Source organism: Dama dama, chromosome 31 (assembly GCF_033118175.1).
Source record: "Dama dama isolate Ldn47 chromosome 31, ASM3311817v1, whole genome shotgun sequence".
NCBI lineage: Eukaryota > Metazoa > Chordata > Mammalia > Artiodactyla > Cervidae > Dama > Dama dama.
In genome coordinates, this window is record NC_083711.1 from 45,958,406 (window position 1) to 45,982,002 (window position 23,597).

General features: G+C 37.0%; 2 protein-coding genes across 3 annotated transcripts; both read left to right on the plus strand.

The window, feature by feature from the left end:
* Nucleotides 1-4,589: 4,589 nt before the first annotated feature.
* LOC133050105 (olfactory receptor 5AC1-like) lies at nucleotides 4,590-5,510 on the plus strand. Its single transcript, XM_061134230.1, has one exon. It carries the CDS (start codon nucleotides 4,590-4,592, stop codon nucleotides 5,508-5,510), a length of 921 nt encoding a protein of 306 aa, XP_060990213.1.
* An 8,612-nt stretch (nucleotides 5,511-14,122) lies between these two features.
* LOC133050095 (olfactory receptor 5AC1-like) lies at nucleotides 14,123-22,386 on the plus strand. 2 transcript variants are annotated; one of them, XM_061134216.1, is made up of 3 exons: nucleotides 14,123-14,387; nucleotides 16,917-16,939; nucleotides 21,751-22,386. In XM_061134216.1, exons 1-3 carry the CDS (start codon nucleotides 14,123-14,125, stop codon nucleotides 22,384-22,386), a joined length of 924 nt encoding a protein of 307 aa, XP_060990199.1. The 2 variants fall into 2 exon arrangements, with proteins under 2 accessions (XP_060990199.1, XP_060990198.1); XM_061134215.1 differs by lacking the exon at nucleotides 16,917-16,939 and adding an exon at nucleotides 21,515-21,521 and having other exon boundaries at nucleotides 21,735-22,386.
* Nucleotides 22,387-23,597: the final 1,211 nt, after the last annotated feature.

Consider the following 23,597-nt stretch of genomic DNA (forward strand, 5'->3'; position numbering starts at 1 on the left):
AAAATGAGAAAATCAGGGCTTACAGAAGTTAGGTTATTGGTCACAGTTTTAGAGGCAAAGCCAGTTTTGATCCCAAGTCTGTCTTTACAAAGTCTATGCTTTCAATCACCTTTGATAGTCTTTCTTTCCATGACAGAAGAAAAATATCATATTTGTACTCATAGTTTGATAACATCAAACATAGTTTAAGTTGTTAGTTAACCTTGTGATATTTTGCAATACTGAGCAGGGAACATCTCCGGTCTTTATTCTTTTTGTAAAATTCTTTTGACATGTAAAAAATCAGTTTGATTCCTGATGAATTAGCATTTACTAATCAAACTATCTTTCAATTTCTTTTTTGAGGTTGCATATAACTTAAATATTAATTTGGCAAAGTTAACACCTTTACTAGATTTCAATTCTTCCAATTTAGGTAAAATGATGAAATTTCACAAATTAAACAAACGTTTATGCTTTTCAGGAGTTTTACATTTCTGACAAACATATAAGGTCAGGAATATTTCTTACCAAGTTTAATCATAAATATAAATATATTAATAGATAAACATAATTATGTGAATGTGTGTATTTGTGCACATATATGAATATGTGTATACTATATATTTATAGACACTTGACCCCTGGATAATGCCAGTTAGGAGTGATGACCCTCTGCTTTCTTGAAAATCTGGTCTAACACCTAGTTGGCCCTCTGAAGACATGGTCCCTTGGTAATCCGGGTTCTGCCTCCATGGGTTTGGCCAACGGCAGACTGTGTAGTGCTATAGAATTTACATTTTGGAAAAAACCTGAGTATACACAGACTCAAACCTGTGTTGTCCAAGGGCCAACTATATAATAAATTTCTCTGTGGTCGTATAAAGCTTGGGAAATTAGTAATTTCAAAATTTGTAGGGTAAATCGGTACAATTTCCTAAGAAGTCCATTGAAGACTTGTTGAAAGAAAATCCTTAACATCACACACATATTTGGACAAATTAGCTTCATCTCTATAACTTTATAACTATAGAGTTTTATAAAATTGATATAGCCAGAGAGACAACCCACAAATTTTTCAAACTAAGAGCACAGGAAAATAGAAATGATGTATTATTCAATTAAAATAATTTGTTAAAAATATGTATAGTGGAATCATAATCATATAAATTATATGTAAATGTATGTATAATAGATACATATGTTAATATACCAATAGTGCTACATGATTGGTTAAAGGTAGAATAAAAAATACCCCAAAAGTTAACTGTATTTTTCAGTGATTAGTGAGATTAAAGCAATTTTTTTCCTTTGTGCTTTCCTGCCTATTTTATTTTTATGTTAATTTAACAATTAAGTTGCCATTTTTAAGTATTAAACTAAAATTGCTTTTAGAAGGATGAAAGAAGATATAAAAATAATAACTGCAAAAGAGTATGTTCAAAATGATATGTTGATTAATCTGTAATGCCCAGTAGACTGACTATTCTACAGGGAATCTTTTGGGAGCATTGAGGGAGTTTCAATATGATCTTCACAAACAGATTTGAAGATGGGAGGATATAAATACCTTTCCTCCTAAACTGCATTTCTCAACGAAGATTAATATGAGATGAATAACTGTTTTTGACATTTTTTGTTTTTGCATTTTGAGTTCTTCATGAAAATTTACATTTTATGGCATCTCTGCATCCTCTTATTGGGATTGGGTAAGAATGCAATGCTGTATTGTCATTATTCTTCCCATGAAAAGTGATAGAGCATATCATTTTAGTACCAAGAGTTTCTCAGGAGTTGTCACAATATCTGAAAAAAATTTTCATTTATCTAGCAAATGGAAGACAGAGAAATCCTAAACAGTTAAAAAACTAAAATATTCAATCCTCTGAACCCTTATGGATACACGCTATATACCTGTAGAATGAAGATTTGAATTCATGCTATTACACATCGAGGCTGTGTGCTTAACTTACATTCTCTGCTACTTACTAAATAGTGAAGAGGAGTCACAGACTCAAATTGTGGACAGATGTTCCTTAGAGAATCCAGTGCACCACAGATGAGAATCTTAGAATAAGGTCATAAAGTGGCTTAGGTATAATCGTTTAGTAATTCAGAGGTGGAATTGAGACTCAAAGCTTCAGAAATTTTGTGACATTTTTGTGAACATTTTTTTTTGCCAAAAAGATGAGTTATCAAACCAATCTATTTATGAATGTCTGTAAAAAAGGAATTCATTCTAGCCTTTACTGTGTAGTCACAAAATTTGGAAGTTTTGCCAACAATGATGAATCATAGAGAGCTTTTAAGAGGAGTCTCTGCCTTTGTCTTCAACCTGGTCCTCGTTTAGATTGTATTTCTCTGGAGACAGGCAGAAAAGAGTTCACTGTATCTACCCCAAGCCACATCTCATTATCATATTCTAGGCAGAGTGTAAAATGAAGATAATCTGCCCTTTTCAGTGATATGCAGCAGTGTGCTTACTCATAAATGACTACTGCCACTACCAGCCCTTTTGAAAGTCTAATATAAATCTCAAACAAGTTTTTTTCCCCATCCCTTATGAAGTTGCAGAACTGTTTTCCTCAGCATAGCCTCCCCTTTTAAAAGAAAAAAGAAACCTCTAGGTTCCTTCCTGTAGAAAATACCTCAATTCTTCTATACAAATTTACTGTTCAAATATTTATCTTGTTATAACTGAATTCACAAACCCTATCTTCCTTAAATTTTCTACATTGTTTTCTTTTTTTGAAGGGCGATGTAGGCACTTTCAGAAAGTGTTTCAGGCTAGCATAGACTTCTAGTGAAATCTGGAGTTACATTCTGAAGAATTGGTAACTAGGTTATAGAAATAAAAAATTGTGCTGGAATGACTTCCATCTGACTGGATATGTAATAAAAGTCAGGGAACTCTGCATTCAAGTCTTACATGTATTCCCTTGCATGGTTATATACTTAGATTGGCTGTTTCTAGAAGGCTAGACCCTTCTTCAGCTAACTAAGGCAAGGATGTGGGTGTACCAAATACATTTTATGTTCAGAAATGTATAATTCTCTTTGTCGTTGATAAAATGTATTGTGATGATGCGGACTTAGGTTTACCCTGGGGTTTGCATAGGATCCAGCCTGTGCATTTGCTTCCCAGGACAATACAGTTAACAGGTATTAATACATGTGTAATTTGGGGCACTTTTCTGCCTTACCTATACTAATGTTACCCACTGCCTATTAATGTGTTTCATTTTCTCTTTTCATTTGATTGGGATTTAAACAAAATTTAGGTTTTTACTATTTGACTCCAGATATTCAAAACACTGGCTATTCTTTCCACTGTGGTGTCTTTATTAATGTTACATTCTATCCTGATTTTGATAGTTTCTCTTGTAATTTCAAAAAAGGAAGGGAAGGAAAATTCTTATAATTGTTTTGGAATTATATGCTTCTGACATATTAAAAACATTCTTGATTAACTGCATGATAACTGTCTACATTGACATGTATTGCCCTAACTCTTAGATTCTTCTTTTCTCCCTCTCTCTTCTTAAAAGAGGGCTTATTTTAGCTTTATTGGTAAAATGCTGAGTTAAAGTTTCTGTGAATGACTAAGCTAGGAATAACAGTGTTCTAGACTAAGAAGAACTAAATAAATGTTTGATGACTAAATGAATGATTATGCTCACATATGAGAATTTATTCAGTAAAATTAAAAAGAATCTATTTGAAATTTGGTTTTACTTTGAGGCATGTATAACCAAGAGAGTCTATTAGGAATTTGGGGTAATTTTTTATGAATACACAATCAAGCAACATAATGGTAATGGATAGGACACAGCAAAAATGAAATTTTAACTTACTGTATTACTACTTCACCCATTAATGTCTTAGTAGGAAATAATGAAACATATCAGTAGTACAAAGGTATAGCTCATTTTTTGGTTCAATAGGAAAGTTACAATTGAGATTTTAAGAAACAGTGAAAACACTCTTGAACCTCAACAGTTCTCACTTTTTGGAGATTATAGACTAAAACATACTATATACTTTTTATTCTTAATTTTGTACATGTCACTGTGAATACATTCAGTTTTAAGGTATTACTGAGTGAAAGTTATGGACTAAGTCAATTGGTGTTAACCACTTTCTCCATAAACCTTTAAGTAAATGTATATATTTTTAAAACCATTAAAAAACTCCTTCCTTCTCAAAATTTTTTATAATATACTTAATACTCTTAGGGGTTTCCCTGGTAGCTCAGATAGTAAAGAATCTGCCTGCAGTGTAGGACACCTGCATTCAACCCCTGGGTCAGGAAGGTACCCTGGCGAAGGGAATGGCTACCAACCCAGTATTCTTGCCTGGAGAATTCCATGGACAGAAGAAGCTGGTGGGCTACAGTCCATGGGGCCACAAAGAGATGGACACGACTGAGCAGCTAACGCTAACACTCTAAAGGGTGTTTTTAAAAAGAAAGACCCTATACCTTCATATTTGTTCAGTAAAGGGCATCTGAAATGTAGAAATATGAAATTGCAATCCAGTGTAAGTTTTCATGAACCTTGATTAATTTTTTTCATTTTACTTCTCCATTGCAGTGATCAGCCTGAGTGGATATGATGGAGGCAAACAAGACCCTGGTGATAGAATTTTTTCTCACAGGACTCACAGATCTCCCAGGGCTGCAGGTCCCCCTGTTCCTGGTGTTCCTGGCCATCTACCTCACCACCATGGTGGGCAACCTTGGACTGATTCTTCTCATCTGTAAGGACCCCCATCTTCACACCCCTATGTACTCATTCCTGGGCAGCTTGGCCTTTGCAGATGCCTGCTCTTCATCTGTGACTCCCAAGATGCTTGTCAACACCTTAGACAAGAGTCAAACGATGTCTCTCTTTGAGTGCATGGCCCAGTACTATTTTTTTGGTTCCAGTGCCACCACAGAATGTTTCCTCCTGGTGGTGATGGCCTACGACCGCTGTGTAGCCATATGCAGCCCCTTACTTTACCCAGTGGTGATGGCCGACAGACTCTGCACTTGGCTGATAAGTGCATCATATGCAATTGGTTTTCTGCATCCTATGATACATGTAGGATTATTATTTAGATTAACTTTCTGCAGGTCTAATATAATACATCATTTCTACTGTGAAATCTTGCCACTTTTTACAATTTCTTGCACTGATCCATCAATTAATGCATTAGTGCTTTTTATTTTTGCCTCTTTTATACAGGCTTTTACTTTTATGGGTATTATAGTCTCCTATACTTGTGTCCTCTTTGCCATCCTGAAAAAGAAGTCGGAAAAGGGCAGGAGCAAAGCCTTCTCCACGTGCAGCGCCCACCTTCTCTCTGTTTCCCTATTCTATGGTACTCTCTTCTTCATGTATGTGCGTCCTGGGTCTGGTCAGGATCAATATCAGGATAAAATGTATTCACTGTTCTACACAATTATAATTCCCATGCTAAACCCCTTTATTTATAGCCTAAGAAACAAGGAAGTTTTAGGTGTGCTTAGAAAAATAATAAAGATATAAATATTTATCAAAAAAACTTTCATCGTCTTTCCTTTTTACTCTTCATTTACATAAAGTATAATAACTGGACCTGGGTTTTGCATATAGGGACCCAATAAGTATTTGTTAAATCAATTAATAATAATATTTAGACTAGATATACTTGCCTTAGTTATAAGTGAATCTAGGTCCTCAAAATAACTGATGAATAGGGTGAGATATCACTTACTTGTTGTTGGTTTAAAATTCTTATGAGTGAAACTGCAATTCCCAAATTGCTAAGCTTGAAATATGTATAAGGTCTTCTATTTCCAGAGACACATGTTTTAAAATTTTTATGAACTTATATGCTTTTAAAGGAAGATTCAAGTCCATGTGAAATTTCTATCTATAAAGTACTCACACCCTCCAAAATAATTCCTGAGCACATAATTTTTCAAAACCTTCTCTTCAGTTAATATTTATAATGAAACTTGAGGTAGTTAAATGAATACTTCTAAGGGTTTTAACAGTAATTTTACAAATTAAATTAGATTTGTATATTACTCATAAAAAGGTATAAAAATTAAGAGATAATAAAAAGTTAATTTTCCTATAATATAATTAAAAGTTTTTAAAAACTTCTCCTTCTTAATTTATTAAATAATCTTATTGAGTCCCTTTTCCTGACTCACACATAATGAATGAATTTGTACATGTGTATATATACATATATATGTACATATATATATATATATATCAGGAATTGGCAGCTACATGAATAATAGGTATGCTTGATCAAATCATAATTACATAACTTAAATGGAATTTTCTTCACAAGAACTAAGCATAGTTTCCAACTGTCCCTTTTGCCCTTTGCCTCTTGACTTTATAACATTTTGCCTTGTGAATATCTTAGTGGGAAATAAAGGAAAATATATCTCCATGAACATGACACATTCTCCTGACCCCTACCTATGAACTGATCTGAGGAAACAAGCATTTTGTGGGTTAGATACCCCAAAGCCCCAAGTGGGCAGATGGCCTTCAGTACAGTGTGTTTGGGATTTGTTTGTTCAGACCCTCGATACTGTGATGCATCTGAGCTCTGTCTCTGCTGTGAGGACTCATTCTAAGCATCTTGCTCCCCGTGGATCCAGAAGCTCTGTAGGAGTTCCTTTTCCATCTCTTCACAGTCAAAGCCTGTGGCAAAGCTTTCTTTTTTCTTAAGGGCCACACAGAGTGTTTAGGTTTGGCCATTATGCAATTGCTGTATGTCAGTAGACAGTCATTCTCCATCGCCTTTAAATCCTTAGTATTTCAGTCAATGTGGTACTTGAGTACATGCTTTTAATCACTACTCTTCTATATTACTGTAATGTCTTATATGAGAGGAAAGAAAATACCAGATGGGAGAGGACAGCCAAATATAAATAAAGACAAGTAAGTGTTTGCATAAGAGTAAATAGGAAAATAGACTGATGATGCTAATGGCTGAAGAGGCACACGGAAGGAGATGGGGCTGGCCAAATCCTCAACTGCATTTTTCATGTAACACTTGTCCTCAGACTAAGAGAGTGGAAGTGAGCCTCAGGATGTGCATCCTGACTTCATTTTTCTTTGTGAAAGTTTAGGTCACTATGCTAGGTTTTCCGTAGGATCTTGTGCACTCTTTGCAGAAACTTATCTTTCATGGTTTTCTGTTCCATGTAAAAGATGGTTTAGAATCCACACAATACCAATCCATGAGAACTGAGCATTTCAGGTAGCCCTCAATCCAATTTACAGCATATCATAAAAAGGAATAATTTTTGACGTATCAGACCCTGTTGATAAGTGATAGAACCAGGAAATAAATACATGTCATCAACCAGGTCTTGAATATTTTCTTCTTCCTCACCCAGAGAGTACAGACTGTGGTTCTCACTATTGGTTATCAACCCAAACCAAACAAATTAGAATTTGTAGAGGGGTTCTCAGGCAATGGTAGTTTTATAAACCTCTTGAAGTGATTCTAATTTACAGCCAGTGTTAATAATGACTGGAAACAAGTCTTCTATGAAATTTAACAAGCCTTCTATGAAAACAGATGATTATCAGTTCACAAAAAGCTACCTGCAATTATTCCCTAAGAAATTCTTTTCTTGCCTATTAGAGCCTCATATTTAGGCAGGTACTTAATTTTAGTTGCACAGTTCTCCATTTTCTGTCCATATTATTGGGTACTAAAATCAATCCACTGAATATCAGCTGAACTATTATAAAATGTCTACTAGGTATTTAATTTATATAGTTGGAGTGTACAGCCTCTATATAATATTCACTTTGGTCACTTTAGTAGAAGAGGAGACAATAATATCGAGATTTTTTCACTTGAGTTTGTCATTGTCAAACTTAGATGACCACGAGCTCACAGCTTTTAGATTTAGCAGATCATTCTGGGCTGGGCCTGAGGTTTTTCATATTCAGAAGCATCTCATGTGATTCTGATGAATCTGCAGGCATTGGACCACATTTTGAAAGTCAAATGACTAATATTGCTCAAGCATCCATGGCCACCAATTTGGAGTCTGAGTTGATTTCTCCCCAATAGGAAAGCCTACCTACTATCATCTGAATGTGTGCATCACCTCAGAATACATATGTTGAAATACGAAGCCCCAAAGATGATGGCTTCCCTGATGGCTCAGATGGCAAAGAATCTGCCTGTAGTGCAGGAGACCAGGGTTTGATCCCTGGGTAGGAAGATCCCCTGGAGAAGGTATGACTACCCACTCCAGTGGAGAATTCTATGGACAGAAGAGCCTGGTAGGCTATTGGCCATGGGGTTGCAAAGAATCAGAGACAACTGAGAGACTTTCACTAGTCACTTGCCAAAGATGATGGTATTAAGAGGTAGGGCTTTTCAGTTCAGTTGCTCAGTCATGTCTGACTCTTTGCGACCCCATGGACAGGGATGTCAGGCCTCTCTGTCCATCACCAACTCCTGGAGTTTGCTCAAACTCAAGTCCATTGAGTTGGTGATGCCATCCAACCATCTCATCCTCTGTCATCCCCTTCTCCTTCTGTCTTTAATCTTTTCCAGCATCAGGATCTTTTCAAATGAGTCAGTTCTTCACATCAGGTGGCCAAAGTATTGGAGTTTCAGTGCCAGCATCAGTTCTTCCAATGAATATTCAGTAAGGTTTTTGGAAGTTGCTTAATCCATGCAGTGGAGCCACATGAATGGGATGAGAATCTTATAAAAGTGGTTTCAGAGAGATCCCTACCTTTATTCTCCATGTGAGGACACAGTGAGAATGAGTAGGCTAATAATCAGGGAAAGGGCTTTCACCAGAATTCCGTCATTCTGGCACCTTGATTTGGACTTCCCCACCTCCAGTAACATGAGAAATAAATTTCTGCTGTTCATAAGCTATTCAGTCTAAATAGTCTGCTTTTATGGCAGCCCGGACTTCCCTGGTGGCTCAGACAGTAAAAGCGTCTGCCTACAGTGTGGGATACCTGGGTTTGATCCCTGGGTCAGGAAGACTCCCTGGAGAAGGAAATGGCAACCCACTCCAGTACTCTTGCCTGTAAGATCCCATGGACAGAGGAGCCTGGTAGGCTACAGTCCATGGAGTCACAAAGAGTCGGACACGACTGAGTGACTTTATTTTCACATAAATGGACTAAGACACTACCTCATATTTAATTACCGCTTCAAGTCTTTCAGAGTGTTATCATCTGAATCATCTTAATTGATAATGAGGTGGTATTTCCTCCATTTACAAATCAGGCAGCCTGGAGCAGTGGAAAAGCACAGGATGTCAAATCAGAAGACCTATTATTTTTTTTCTGAAGCTCAAATGAGGTTAAAAGTGATCACAAGAACCTCCATTAAATCTACTAGCACATAAAGAGAAGAAAGAATGAGTGTTTGTCGCAAACTTAGTAGACAGTGCCTTAATTTCTTCATGTGTACGATGAGTATAATAATATACACTTGTGATGATACTATACATAGGAAATCCTAAAGATGCAACCAGAAAACTGCTAGTTAATCAATGAATTTAGTAAAGCTGCAGGATACAAAATCAATACACAGAACTCGCTAGGATTCCTATATACCAACAATGAAAGATTGGAAAAAGAAATTAATGAAAGAATCCCATTCACCATTGTAACAAAAAGAATAAAGTACCAGAAATAAGCCTACCAGAGGAGACAGAAGACCTGTATGCAGGAACTTGTAAGACGCTGATGAAAGCAATCAAAGATGACACAACGGAGAGATACAACATGCTCTTGGATTGGAAGAATCAATATTATGAAAGTGACTATACCACCCAAAGCAATTTACAGATTCAGTGCAATCTCTATCAAAACACCAATGGCATTTTTCACAGAACTAAAACAAAAAATCTTAAAATTTGTATGGAAACTCAGAAGATCCCAAATAATCAAAGCCATCTTGAGAAAGAAAAACAGAGCTGGAGGAATCAACCTTCCTGACTTTATACTATAAACAAATTTTTATGCCTCTTGGTAGTTTTACATGTTTGCCAAATACATATAGGTCAGGCGTGTATCTTGCCAAGCTTAATATAATAAATATGACTATGTGTGAATTCACAATTGTAGCTTTTTATGATGATGATGTAGCCAAGGAAACAACCCAAAAGTTTCTCAAGCTAATAACAAGAAAATATGAGTGATATATTATTTAGCTGAACTTATTTTTGAAAAATTATGTGCAGCACTATGTTAATATTATGTGTATATAGAAATGTTTATATAAATTATGTATAAGTATCTATATAACTTCTGTGTATAATTATGCATAAAAACTCCAATGTTAGCAGTAATGATCAGTGGTTAGTGAAATTAGAAGAATTTGTTTCCCTTGTGTTTTGTACATTTTCAATTTTTTTCTACAAATAAACAGTGATTCTTTTGTTTTTATAAAAGAAGAGTTGCAAAACAAGCTATAAAAGTAATAGTTGCAAAACAATGTTTGAAATGATTTGTTGATTAGCATATAATGCCCAGTAGGTTGACTTTATTCTATGGGGAATATTTGATGGCTTTGGGGGAATTTCATTATTATCTTCACAAACAGATTTGAAGACAGAAGATATAAATATCTTTTTCTTCACAGGGCATTTTCCAAGAATATTAATTAGAAATGAGCATTTGTTTGGACATTTTTGTTCTTATACACTGAACTCTTCATGAAAGTCTGTATTTTATGGCATTCTTCTTATGGGAATTTCAGGTGAGAACACAATGCTTTATTTTATTGTCATTATTCTTTCCATAAAAAGTGATAGAACATATTTAGTTTTAGTACCAAGAGTCTCTCATCAACTGCCAAAATATTTAAATCATCTTTTCAGATGATTTGTCTACCAAATAAAACAGAAAGCAATCCTAAACTGAGTAGTTAAATATATGTTATATTCTGTGGGGCTTCCCTGGTAAAGAATCCACCTACAATGTGGGATACCTGGTTTCAATCCCAAGGTTGGGAAGACTCCCTGGAGGAGGACGTGGCAACAACTCCAGTATTCTTGCCTGGAGAAGCCCCCTGGATAGAGGAGCCTGGGAGGCTACATTCCACAGGGCCTCAAAGAGTCAGACACAACTGAGTTACTAAGCATACACATACATGTTCTCTGAACTGTTATGGATACAAAGCTATACACTTGGAGAATGAAGACTTGAATTCATGCTATTACATAGAGTCTGCGTGCTTAACCACTATGCTGTGCTACTTACTAAATAGCAAAGAGGACTCAGTCTCAAAGGCTGGAGGCAGATGTTCCTTAGAAAATCCAGGGCGCTACAGATAATCTTAAAATGAAGCCATAAAGTGTTTTAGGTATAATCATTTAATAATTTAGAGGTAAAATTAGCTTCAGAAAATTAGTTACATTTTTCTTACATTTGGTTACATTTTTCTTTGCCAGAATAATGACTTATAGAATGAATCAATTTAACATTCTTATCTGTAAAAGTGGAATTCATTCTGGCCTTTATTGTACTTTCACAAAATCCAGAAGGTTTTCCAACAGTGAAGAATGATAGGGTTATGGAGCTGTTAGGGCAGTTTGTGTCTTTGCCTTTATCCTGGTTCTTGTTTATTTTGAACTCCTCTGGAAATAGACAGAGAGATGGAGTTAATCACATCTGCCCGGAGTCACACCTTATATTCTAGGCAGACTGTAAAACAGGAAAATGTGATCCTTTCAGGGATTTGTCAGCAGTGTGCTTACTTAATAATTACTGCCAATGCTACCAACTCTCCATACTTTTAAAAGTCTAATATTAATCTCAAAACATCTCTTTTCCTATTCTCTACGTAGATGCAAAAGAACTTTTTCTCAACATAGCCTCTCTTATAGAATATATACTCTTCAGAGGTTAACTTAGTCAGAACTGAATTTTTCACAAACTCTATATTCCTTAAATTTTCCACATGGTGTCCTCTCTTTGAATTATAAAGTAGGCACTTGGAGAAAATGTTTTAGGCCAGCAGAGACTTGACAGTGAAGTCTTCAACAACATTGTACAGAATTGGTGACTAGGTTAAAGAAAAAAAGATCTGTGTTGGAATGACTCCCGCTTGGCTGGACATGTCATGAAAACAGGGAGCTGTGAATCCAACAATTTTGAGTACTCCCTTGCAGGGTTATGTTCTTAGATCAGCTGCTTCTAAATGGCCATACCCTGTTTCACATAAACCAGGCAGGGACTTGGGTACACAAAGCACATTTTATGTTCAGAATTCTGCATAATTTTTCACTGATGAGATGCATTGTGATGATGTGGACTTAGGTTTACCTCCTGGGTTTCTACAGGATCTATCCTTCTTACATGCTTCCCAGGATCACTTGCTTCACAGATAGCTTAAAAAAATTTTTTTTAATTGGAGGATAATTGCTTTACAATATTGTATTGGTTTCTGCCATAAATCAGCATGAATCAGCCACAGCAGACATATATCACCTCCTACCCCTCTAGACTGTCAGAGAGCACCAGTCTGCGCTCCCTGTGTTATGCAGAAAGTTTTCACTAGCTATCTGTTTTACATATGGCAATGTATATGTTTCAATGATACTCTCTCAATTCATCACACCCTCTCCTTCTCCCACTGTGTCCACAGGTCTGTTCCCTACATCTGTGACATCCTGCCCTATGATTAGGTTCATCAGTACCGTTTTTCTAGATTTCATTATATGCATTAATATATGATACTTGTTTTCCTCTATCTGACTTACTTCACTCTGTATAATATACTCTTGGTTCAGTTCTGAGTGTATATATACTGAGTGTATAATACACTCAGTTCAACTGACTCAGATTTGTTCTTTTTTATGGCCCAGTAATATTCTATTGAGTATATGTAGCACAGTTACTATATCCATTCATCTATCAATGGACATCTAGGTTACTTCTGTGTCCTGGCTATTATAAATAGTGCTGCAATGAACATGGGGTACATTTTGTTAAAAATTATGGTTTTCTCAGGGTATATGCCCAGTAGTGGGATTGCCCAATCACATGGTAGTTTTACTCCTAGATTTTTAAGGAATTTCCATACTGTTCTCCTTAATGGCTTTATTAGTTTACATTCCCACTACAGATGTCTTTATTAGTTACTTTCTATCAATGCAATTCATCTTTATTCTTATCTGATTTGGATAGAAATAACAATTATAATTTTTACTACTTAAATTGAGTTTTGAAACAGTGGCTTTTTGACATGGTATCTTTTGTAATGTTTTGATTCCCTCTGATTTTGAAAATCCCAGTTCTAATTTCAAACATAGCAGGAAAAAAAAAGTTATAATTTTTCTGTATTATGTGCCTTTGACATGTCAAAAACCATTTCTGGTTAACTGAATGATAATTGTTTACTTGGCATGTTTAACATCTCTTAGATCCTTCCCAAATCTGTAGATGAACTGGTTAGTGTCAGTTATTTTTCTTCTTAAAGGAGGATTATTTTAGCATCTCAGTATAACACCTGAGTTAGAGGTTCTGTATTTGACTGAGCCAGGAACAATGGTGTTCTAGCTTAGGACAGCAAACTAAAAAGGTTTGATAACAGAATGAATCATTATGATCATATATGAGAGTTTGTTGGATAAAATTATTAAATAATAAGAATCTATTTGAAATTTGCAGTGGTTTTGATGAATTTATAATCAAAAGAGTCTATTAGGGATATGGGGTAAGTCGTATATATAATCAAAGAACATATGATAATGGATAGAAATCAGCAGAAATGGGATTTTAACTTATTATCTTCTTTTTACTCTTAATTCTGTAAAAAAATTTCAGAGTTAATGCAATATATTCAGTTTTAAGGTATTTATGAATGACAAGATATGGACTAAGTTAACTGTTAGATGACTACAGCATCCTTCATAACCCTTTATGTAATTATATATATATATATATGCATATACACACATTGACTTCTGAAAATAAGTTATAATATTTATAATATAACTACAATACTCTTTGATGTGTTTTAAAAGGAAAGACCCTGTACCTTCAGATAGGGCATCTGACACAGAGAACTAAGACATTACCATCCAATATACATTTTCATGACCCTTATTTTTTATTTCACTTCTCCATTGCAGTGATCAGCCTGAGTAGATATGATGGAGGCAAACAAGACCCTGGTGATAGAATTTGTTCTCACAGGACTCACAGATCTCCCAGGGCTGCAGGTCCCCCTGTTCCTGGTGTTCCTGGTCATCTACCTCACCACCATGGCGGGCAACCTTGGACTGATTCTTCTCATCTGGAAGGACCCCCATCTTCACACCCCCATGTACTCATTCCTGGGCAGCTTGGCCTTTGTAGATGCCTGCTCTTCATCTTCGGTGACTCCCAAGATGCTTGTCAACACCTTAGACAAGAGTCAAACGATGGGAGCAAACTTCGCAAAACAACTTCTGATCGCTAGCTGAGGTCATCAGGCGCCCAGAAAAGCAGCCCATTGTCTTCGAAAGGAGGTAGGACAAAATATAAAAGATAAAAAGTGAGACAAAAGAGCTAAGGATGGAGATCCGTCTGGGGAAGTCTTAGGCGGCATTGCTTGGGGTAGGGTCCGGGCCTGAGTGCCCTGAGGACAATCGGAGGGAGCTTCTGTGAGTTGCCAACTTGAACGGTGGGAGAGCAAAAGAGAGAAAATTAACCGGCCTGAACACACTGCCGGCCGTTCGCAGAACAAAGGGACCGAGAAGTCCAGAGAAGAGCTTGCAGGCTGCGGACCGGCCCAGCCCCGCCGGAGGCAGGAGGAAGGGGGCAGGGGAAGGTCGCGGCGAGACACAGGGCGCAGGCACCCGACCGGCGCGGGCGGGGACTGGGGCTGGGGACGGGGAGGGCAGAAGGCGCGCGCACCCGACTGGCACCAGCGGAAACTGAGACTGGGTCCGCGGAAGGGAGGGGGCGCGCCACACCTGGGGAGAGTGCGCCCACCGAGCCCCTGGCTGCCTGGACCGCTCTGACGGGGAAGGCACAGAGAGCAGGCGCAGCTTTTCCTTCCGCGCTTTTGTGGAACACCCGAGGGCTGGAACCTCGCGCAGCGCGGGGCGCGCTCCATATAGAACAGCCGGGAGCCTGAGCAGCGCAGATGGAGAAAGCAGCACCAGCCCCTCCCGGCAGCCCCAGCCCGTCCCCACAGTGCCAGCCCCTCCCCGCGGAGCGACGGAACTAGCTACCTGAATAAGAGTCCACCTCCGCCCGCCTGTGTCAGGGCAGAAATGAGGCTCTGAAGAGACCTGCAAACAGAAGCCAAATAAACAAAGGGAACCGCTTCAGAAGGGACTGGTGCAACAGATTAAAATCCCTCTAGGAAACATTGACTACACCGGAGGAGCCTGTAGATATCGAGAAGCGTAAGCTGGAACGAGGAGCTATCTGAAACTGAGCCGAACCCACACTGACCGCAACAGCTCCAGAGAAACTCCTAGATATAATTTTACTTTTTTCTCTTTTTTTATTTTTTATTTTTTCTCTTTTATTTTCCTTTAAAATCCCCTATTACTCCCCCATTACTCCTTAACTTTCATTTCCATAGATTTTTTACGATTTTTTTAATTGGGGAAAAAAAAATTTTTTTTTCTTTTTTTTTTCTTTTTTCTTCTTTTTTTCTTTCCTTTTTCTTTTCTATTTTCTATTTTTCTTTTTCTCTTATTTCTTTTAAAGTCCTCTAGTACTCCTCTACTACTCCTTAATTTTCATTTTCAATACACTATAACCTTACAAAAAAAAAAAAAAAAAAAGAAGAGAAGCCCTATTTTTAAACTGAAGATTATTCTCTCCCAATCTTGACTCTCTGTTTTCTACCTCAGAACACCTCTATTTCCTCCTTTCCCCTTCTCTTCCCCATCCAATTCTGTGAATCTTTGTAGGTGACTGGGCTACGGAGAACACTCTGGGAACAGACAGCTGTGTAGATCTGTCTCTCTCCTCTTGAGTCCCCCTTTTTCTCCTCCTGCTCATCTCTATCTCCCTCCTCCCTCTCCTCTTCTGCATGTAACTCTGTGAACCTCTCTGGGTGTCCCTAATGGGGGAGAATCTTTTAGCCATTAACCTAGAAGTTTTCTTATCAGGGCTGTATAGTTGGAGAAGTCCTGAGACTACAGGAAGAATAAAACTGAAATCCAGAGGCAGGGGACTTAAACCCAAAACCTGAGAACACCAGAAAACTCCTGACTACATGGAACTTTAAGTAATAAGAGACTGTCCAAAAGCCTTCATACCTACACTGAAACCAACCACCACCCAAGAGCCAATAAGTTTTAGAGCAAGACATACCATGCAAATTCTCCAGCAACGCAGGAACATAGCCCCGAACATCAACATACAGGCTGCCCAAGGTCACACCTAACACATAGACCCATCTCAAAACTCATTACTGGGCACTCCATTCCTCTCCAAAGAGAAGAAATCAAGTTCCACGCACCAGAACACTGACGCAAGCTTCCCTAACCAGGAAACCTTGACAAGCCAATCGTCTAACCCCACCCACTGGGTTAATCCTCCACAATAAAAAGGAACCACAGATCTCCAGAATACAGAAAGCCCACTCCAGACACAGCAATCTAAACAAGATGAAAAGGCAAAGAAATACCCAACAGGTAAAGGAGCATGAGAAATGCCCACCAAGTCAAACAAAAGAGGAGGAGATAGGGAATCTACCTGAAAAAGAATTTAGAATAATGATAATAAAAATGATCCAAAGTCTTGAAAACAAAATGGAGTTACAGATAAATAGCCTGGAAACAAAGATTGAAAAGATACAAGAAATGTTTAATAAAGACCTAGAAGAAATAAAAAAGAGTCAATTAAAAATGAATAATGCAATGAATGAGATCAAAAACACTTTGGAGGGAACCAAGAGTAGAATAATGGAGGCAGAAGATAGGATAAGTGAGGTAGAAGATAAAATGGTGGAAATAAATGAAGCAGAGAGGAAAAAAGAAAAAAGGATCAAAAGAAATGAGGACAACCTCAGGGACCTCTGGGACACTGTGAAATGCCCCAACATTCGAATCATAGGAGTTCCAGAAGAAGAAGACAAAAAGAAAGGCCATGAGAAAATACTCGAGGAGATAATAGCTGAAAACTTCCCTAAAATGGGGAAGGAAATAGCCACCCAAGTCCAAGAAACCCAGAGAGTCCCAAACAGGATAAACCCAAGGCAAAACACCCCAAGACACATATTAATCAAATTAACAAAGATCAAACACAAAGAACAAATATTAAAAGCAGCAAGGGAAAAACAGCAAATAACACACAAAGGGATTCCCATAAGGATAACAGCTGATCTATCAATAGAAACCCTCCAGGCCAGAAGGGAATGGCAGGACATACTGAAAGTAATGAAAGAGAATAACCTACAACCTAGATTACTGTATCCAGCAAGGATCTCATTCAGATATGAAGGAGAATTCAAAAGCTTTACAGATAAGCAAAAGCTGAGAGAATTCAGCACCACCAAACCAGCTCTTCAACAAATGCTAAAGGATCTTCTCTAGGCAGGAAATGCAGAAAGGTTGTATAAACGTGAACCCAAAACAACAAAGTAAATGGCAACGGGACCACACCTATCAATAATTACCCTAAATGTAAATGGGTTGAATGCCCCAACCAAAAGACAAAGATTGGCTGAATGGATACAAAAACAAGACCGCTATATATGCTGTCTACAAGAGACCCACCTCAAAACAAGGGACACATACAGACTAAAAGTGAAGGGCTGGAAAAAAATATTTCATGCAAACGGAGACCAAAAGAAAGCAGGAGTCGCAATACTCATATCAGATAAAATAGACTTTCAAATAAAGAATGTGAAAAGAGACAAAGAAGGACACTACATAATGATCAAAGGATCAATCCAAGAAGAAGATATAACAATTATAAATATATATGCACCCAACATAGGAGCACCGCAATATGTGCGGCAAACACTAACGAGTATGAAAGAGGAAATTAATAGTAACACAATAATAGTGGGAGATTTTAATACCCCACTCACAACTATGGATAGATCAACTAAACAGAAAATTAACAAGGAAACACAAACCTTAAATGACACAATGGACCAGCTAGACCTTATTGATATCTATAGGACATTTCACCCCAAAACAATCAACTTCACCTTTTTCTCAAGTGCACACGGAACCTTCTCCAGAATAGATCACATCCTGGGCCATAAATCTGGTCTTGGAAAATTCGAAAAAATTGAAATCATTCCAGTCATCTTTTCTGACCACAGTGCAGTAAGATTAGATCTCAATTACAGGGAAAAAATTGTTAAAACTTCAAACATATGGAGGCTAAATAACACGCTTCTGAATAACCAACAAATCATAGAAGAAATCAAAAAAGAAATCAAAATATGTATAGAAATGAATGAAAATGAAAACACAACAACCCAAAACCTATGGGACACTGTAAAAGCAGTGCTAAGGGGAAGGTTCATAGCATTACAGGCTTACATCAAGAAACAAGAAAAAAGCCAAATAAATAACCTAACTCTACACCTAAAGCAATTAGAGAAGGAAGAAATGAAGAACCCCAGGGTTAGCAGAAGGAAAGAAATCCTAAAAATCAGGGCAGAAATAAATGCAAAAGAAACTAAAGAGACCATAGCAAAAATCAACAAAGCTAAAAGCTGGTTTTTTGAAAAAATAAACAAAATTGACAAACCATTAGCAAGACTCATTAAGAAACAAAGAGAGAAGAACCAAATTAACAAAATTAGAAATTAAAATGGAGAGATCACCACAGACAACACTGAAATACAAAGGATCATAAGAGACTACTACCAGCAGCTCTATTCCAATAAAATGGACAACTTGGATGAAATGGACAAATTCTTAGAAAAGTATAACTTTCCAAAACTGAACCAGGAAGAAATAGAAGATCTTAACAGACCCATCACAAGCAAGGAAATCGAAACTGTAATCAAAAATCTTCCAGCAAACAAAAGCCCAGGACCAGATGGCTTCACAGCTGAATTCTACCAAAAATTTAGAGAAGAGCTAACACTTATCTTACTCAAACTCTTCCAGAAAATTGCAGAAGAAGGTAAGCTTCCAAACTCATTCTATGAGGCCACCATCACCCTAATTCCAAAACCAGACAAAGATGCCACAAAAAAAGAAAACTACAGGCCAATATCACTGATGAACATAGATGCAAAAATCCTTAACAAAATTCTAGCAAACAGAATCCAACAACATATTAAAAAAATCATACACCATGACCAAGTGGGCTTTATCCCAGGAATGCAAGGATTCTTTAATATCTGCAAATCAATCAATGTAATACACCACATTAACAAATTGAAAGATAAAAACCATATGATTATCTCAATAGATGCAGAGAAAGCCTTTGACAAAATTCAACACTCATTTAAAACTCTCCAAAAAGCAGGAATAGAAGGAACATACCTCAACATAATAAAAGCTATATATGACAAACCCACAGCAAGCATCACCCTCAATGGTGAAAAATTGAAAGCATTTCCCCTGAAATCAGGAACAAGACAAGGGTGCCCACTCTCACCACTACTATTCAACATAGTGTTGGAAGTTCTGGCCACAGCAATCAGAGCAGAAAAAGAAGTAAAAGGAATCCAGATAGGAAAAGAAGAAGTGAAACTCTCACTGTTTGCAGATGACATGATCCTCTACATAGAAAACCCTAAAGACTCTACCAGAAAATTACTAGAGCTAATCAATGAATATAGTAAAGTTGCAGGATATAAAATTAACACACAGAAATCCCTTGCATTCCTATATACTAACAATGAAAAAACAGAAAGAGAAATTAAGGAAACAATACCATTCACCATTGCAACAAAAAGAATAAAATACTTAGGAGTATATCTACCTAAAGAAACAAAAGACCTATACATAGAAAACTATAAAACACTGATGAAAGAAATCAAAGAGGACACAAACAGATGGAGAAACATACCATGTTCATGGATTGGAAGAATTAACATTGTCAAAATGGCTATTCTACCCAAAGCAGTCTACAGATTCAATGCAATCCCTATCAAGCTACCAACGGTATTTTTCACAGAACTAGACCAAAGAATTTCACAATTTGTATGGAAATACAAAAAACCTCGAATAGCCAAAGTAATCTTGAGAAAGAAGAATGGAACTGGAGGAATCAACCTGCCTGACTTCAGACTATACTACAAAGCCACAGTCAACAAGACAGTATGGTACTGGCACGAAGACAGAAATACAGATCAATGGAACAGAATAGAATGCCCAGAGATAAATCCACGAACCTATGGACACCTTATCTTTGACAAAGGAGGCAAGGATATACAATGGAAAAAAGACAACCTCTTTAACAAGTGGTGCTGGGGAAACTGGTCAACCACTTGTAAAAGAATGAAACTAGAACACTTTCTAACACCATACACAAAAATAAACTCAAAATGGATTAAAGATCTAAATGTAAGACCAGAAACTATAAAACTCCTAGAGGAGAACATAGGCAAAACACTCTCCGACATAAATCAAAGCAAGATCCTCTATGACCCACCTCCCAGAATATTGGAAATAAAAGCAAAACTAAACAAATGGGACCTAATGAAACTTAAAAGCTTTTGCACTACAAAGGAAACTATAAGTAAGGTGAAAAGACAGCCCTCAGATTGGGAGAAAATAATAGCAAATGAAGAAACAGACAAAGGATTAATCTCAAAAATATACAAGCAACTCCTGCAGCTCAATTCCAGAAAAATAAATGACCCAATCCAAAAATGGGCCAAAGAACTAAACAGACATTTCTCCAAAGAAGACATACAGATGGCTAACAAACACATGAAAAGATGCTCAACATCACTCATTATTAGAGAAATGCAAATCAAAACCACAATGAGGTACCATTACACGCCAGTCAGGATGGCTGCTATCCAAAAGTCTACAAGCAATAAATGCTGGAAAGGGTGTGGAGAAAAGGGAACCCTCTTACACTGTTGGTGGGAATGCAAACTAGTACAGCCGCTATGGAAAACAGTGTGGAGATTTCTTAAAAAACTGGAAATAAAACTGCCATATGACCCAGCAATCCCACTTCTGGGCATACACACAGAGGAAACCAGATCTGAAAGAGACACGTGCACCCCAATGTTCATCACAGCACTGTTTATAATAGCCAGGACATGGAAGCAACCTAGATGCCCATCAGCAGACGAATGGATAAGGAAGCTGTGGTACATATACACCATGGAATATTACTCAGCCATTCAAAAGAATTCATTTGAACCAGTCCTAAGGAGATGGATGAAGCTGGAGCCCCTTATACAGAGTGAAGTAAGCCAGAAAGATAAAGAACATTACAGCATACTAACACATATATATGGAATTTAGAAAGATGGTAACGATAACCCTATATGCAGAACAGAAAAAGAGACACAGAAATACAGAACAGACTTTTGAACTCTGTGGGAGAATGTGAGGGTGGGATATTTCAAAAGAACAGCGTGTATACTATCTATGGTGAAACAGATCACCAGCCCAGGTGTGATGCATGAGACAAGTGCTCCGGCCTGGTGCACTGGGAAGACCCAGAGGAATCGGGTGGAGAGGGAGGTGGGAGCGGGGATCGTGATGGGGAATACGTGTAAATCCATGGCTGATTCATATCAATGTATGACAAAACCCACTGAAAAAAAGAAATAAATAAATAAAATAAAATCTGAAAAAAAAAAAAAAAAAAGAGTCAAAGGATGTCTCTCTTTCAGTGCATGGCCCAGTACTATTTTTTTGGTTCTAGCTCCACCACAGAATGCTTCCTCCTGGTGGTGATGGCCTATGACCACTATGCAGCCATATGCAGCCCCTTACTTTACCCAGTGGTGATGTCCAACAGACTCTGCACTTGGCTGATAAGTGCATCATATGCGATTGTTTTTCTGCATCCTGTGAAACATGTAGGATTATTGTTTAGACTCTCTTTCTGTAGGTCCAACATAATACATCATTTCTACTGTGAAATCTTGCCACTTTTTACAATTTCTTGCACTGATCCATCTATTAATGCATTAGTGCTTTTTATTTTTGCCTCTTTTATACAAGCTTTTACTTTTATGACCATCATGGTCTCTTACACCTTTGTCCTCTTTGCCATCCTGAAAAAGAAGTCTGAAAAGGGCAGGAGCAAAGCCTTCTCCACGTGCAGCGCCCACCTTTTTTCTGTTTCCTTGTTCTATGGTACTCTCTTCTTCATGTATGTGTGTCCTGGGTCTGACCCTGATCAGTATCAGGATAAAATGTATTCACTGTCCTACACGATTATAATTCCCCTGCTAAACCCCTTTATTTATAGCCTAAGAAATAAGGAAGTTTTAGGTGCATTTAGAAAACTGATAAAGAAATAAATATTTTTCAGGAAATCTTTCATTTTTCTTTACTTTTTACTGCTTTTAAATAAGGTATAATGATTGTCTCTGGGTTTTCACATAGTAGGGACTGCCTGAATAGTTGTAAAATGAATGAATATTTAGTCTAGATATGCTTGTCTTAGTTATAAGATAATGTGATCATCAAAATAATGAATACAGTAAGTACAATCATTGACTTTTTGTTGTTTTAAATTACTTTTCAAGGATGAAAATGAAAAATGAATCCCCAAGTTGCTAAAACTTTGCAATATGAACTCTTATGTTTCCAGATACACATGTCTAAAGCTCTTCTGAACTTATATTCTTTTAGAGGAAGATTCAGTCTGTGTAAATACTCTGTTGAAAAGGTACGCATGCCCTCCAAAATAATCCTTCGGCAAGTAGTTTTTCAAAACTTTATCTTTAGTGGCTACTTATAATGATCCCAAATATATGAACATCAAATTAATGTTGTTATACTAAATATGACAACATATATTCCTTCTTAGGGCTTTGAAATGAATATTTCTAGATTTAAAAGTATTTTGAAAATTAATTATATCTGTGTTGTATTCATTGAAAGATACTAATTTAGCAAATAGCTGTTAATACAATGAACTTTCTGGCAATACAATAAAATGTTGAGTCTTTAAAATGTTTTCCTTTTCAGTTTATTAAGTAAGCTTGCTGAGTACCTTGTTCAGAGCATTCACATACCAAGTGAATACATTTTCCCACCCCAGAATTGACAACAACTTGATATAGCAGGTGCTATTGTTCAACTCATAATTATGTAACTTAAAATTTTTTTTTCTTACAAGAGTTTTGTATGTTTTGTGTTAATTAATCTTTGACAAAGGAGGCAAAAGCATATGACAGAAAGAACGGTCTCTTCAAGAAGCAGTGTGGGGAAAGCAGGACACTTATATGTAAATCATGAAATTAGAACAGGTTCTCATACCATATACAAAAATTAACTCAAAATGATTTAAAGACCTAAATATAAGACACAAGACCATAAGATTCCTAGAAGAGAACATAGGCAAAACCTTCTCTGACATAAATCTGCCTCCCAGTGCAAAAGAAGTTAAAGTAAAATCAAACAAATAGGACCTGATTAAAGTTTAAAGCTTTTGCACTGCAATGGAAACCAGAACAAAATGAAATGACAATCTACAGAAAATATTTGTGAATGACAGAAGGGGTTA

What these genes read in the sequence shown, in the direction of transcription:
- LOC133050105 (XM_061134230.1), top strand. Translation starts at nt 4,590, where the DNA reads ATGATGGAGGCAAACAAGACCCTGGTGATAGAATTTTTTCTCACAGGA.
- LOC133050095 (XM_061134216.1), top strand. Translation starts at nt 14,123, where the DNA reads ATGATGGAGGCAAACAAGACCCTGGTGATAGAATTTGTTCTCACAGGA. An exon ending in TGTCAACACCTTAGACAAGA is followed by an intron (nt 14,388 to 16,916) that starts GTCAAACGATGG and finishes GTGAGGTAGAAG; the next exon opens with ATAAAATGGTGGAAATAAAT. An exon ending in AAATGGTGGAAATAAATGAA is followed by an intron (nt 16,940 to 21,750) that starts GCAGAGAGGAAA and finishes TCTCTCTTTCAG; the next exon opens with TGCATGGCCCAGTACTATTT.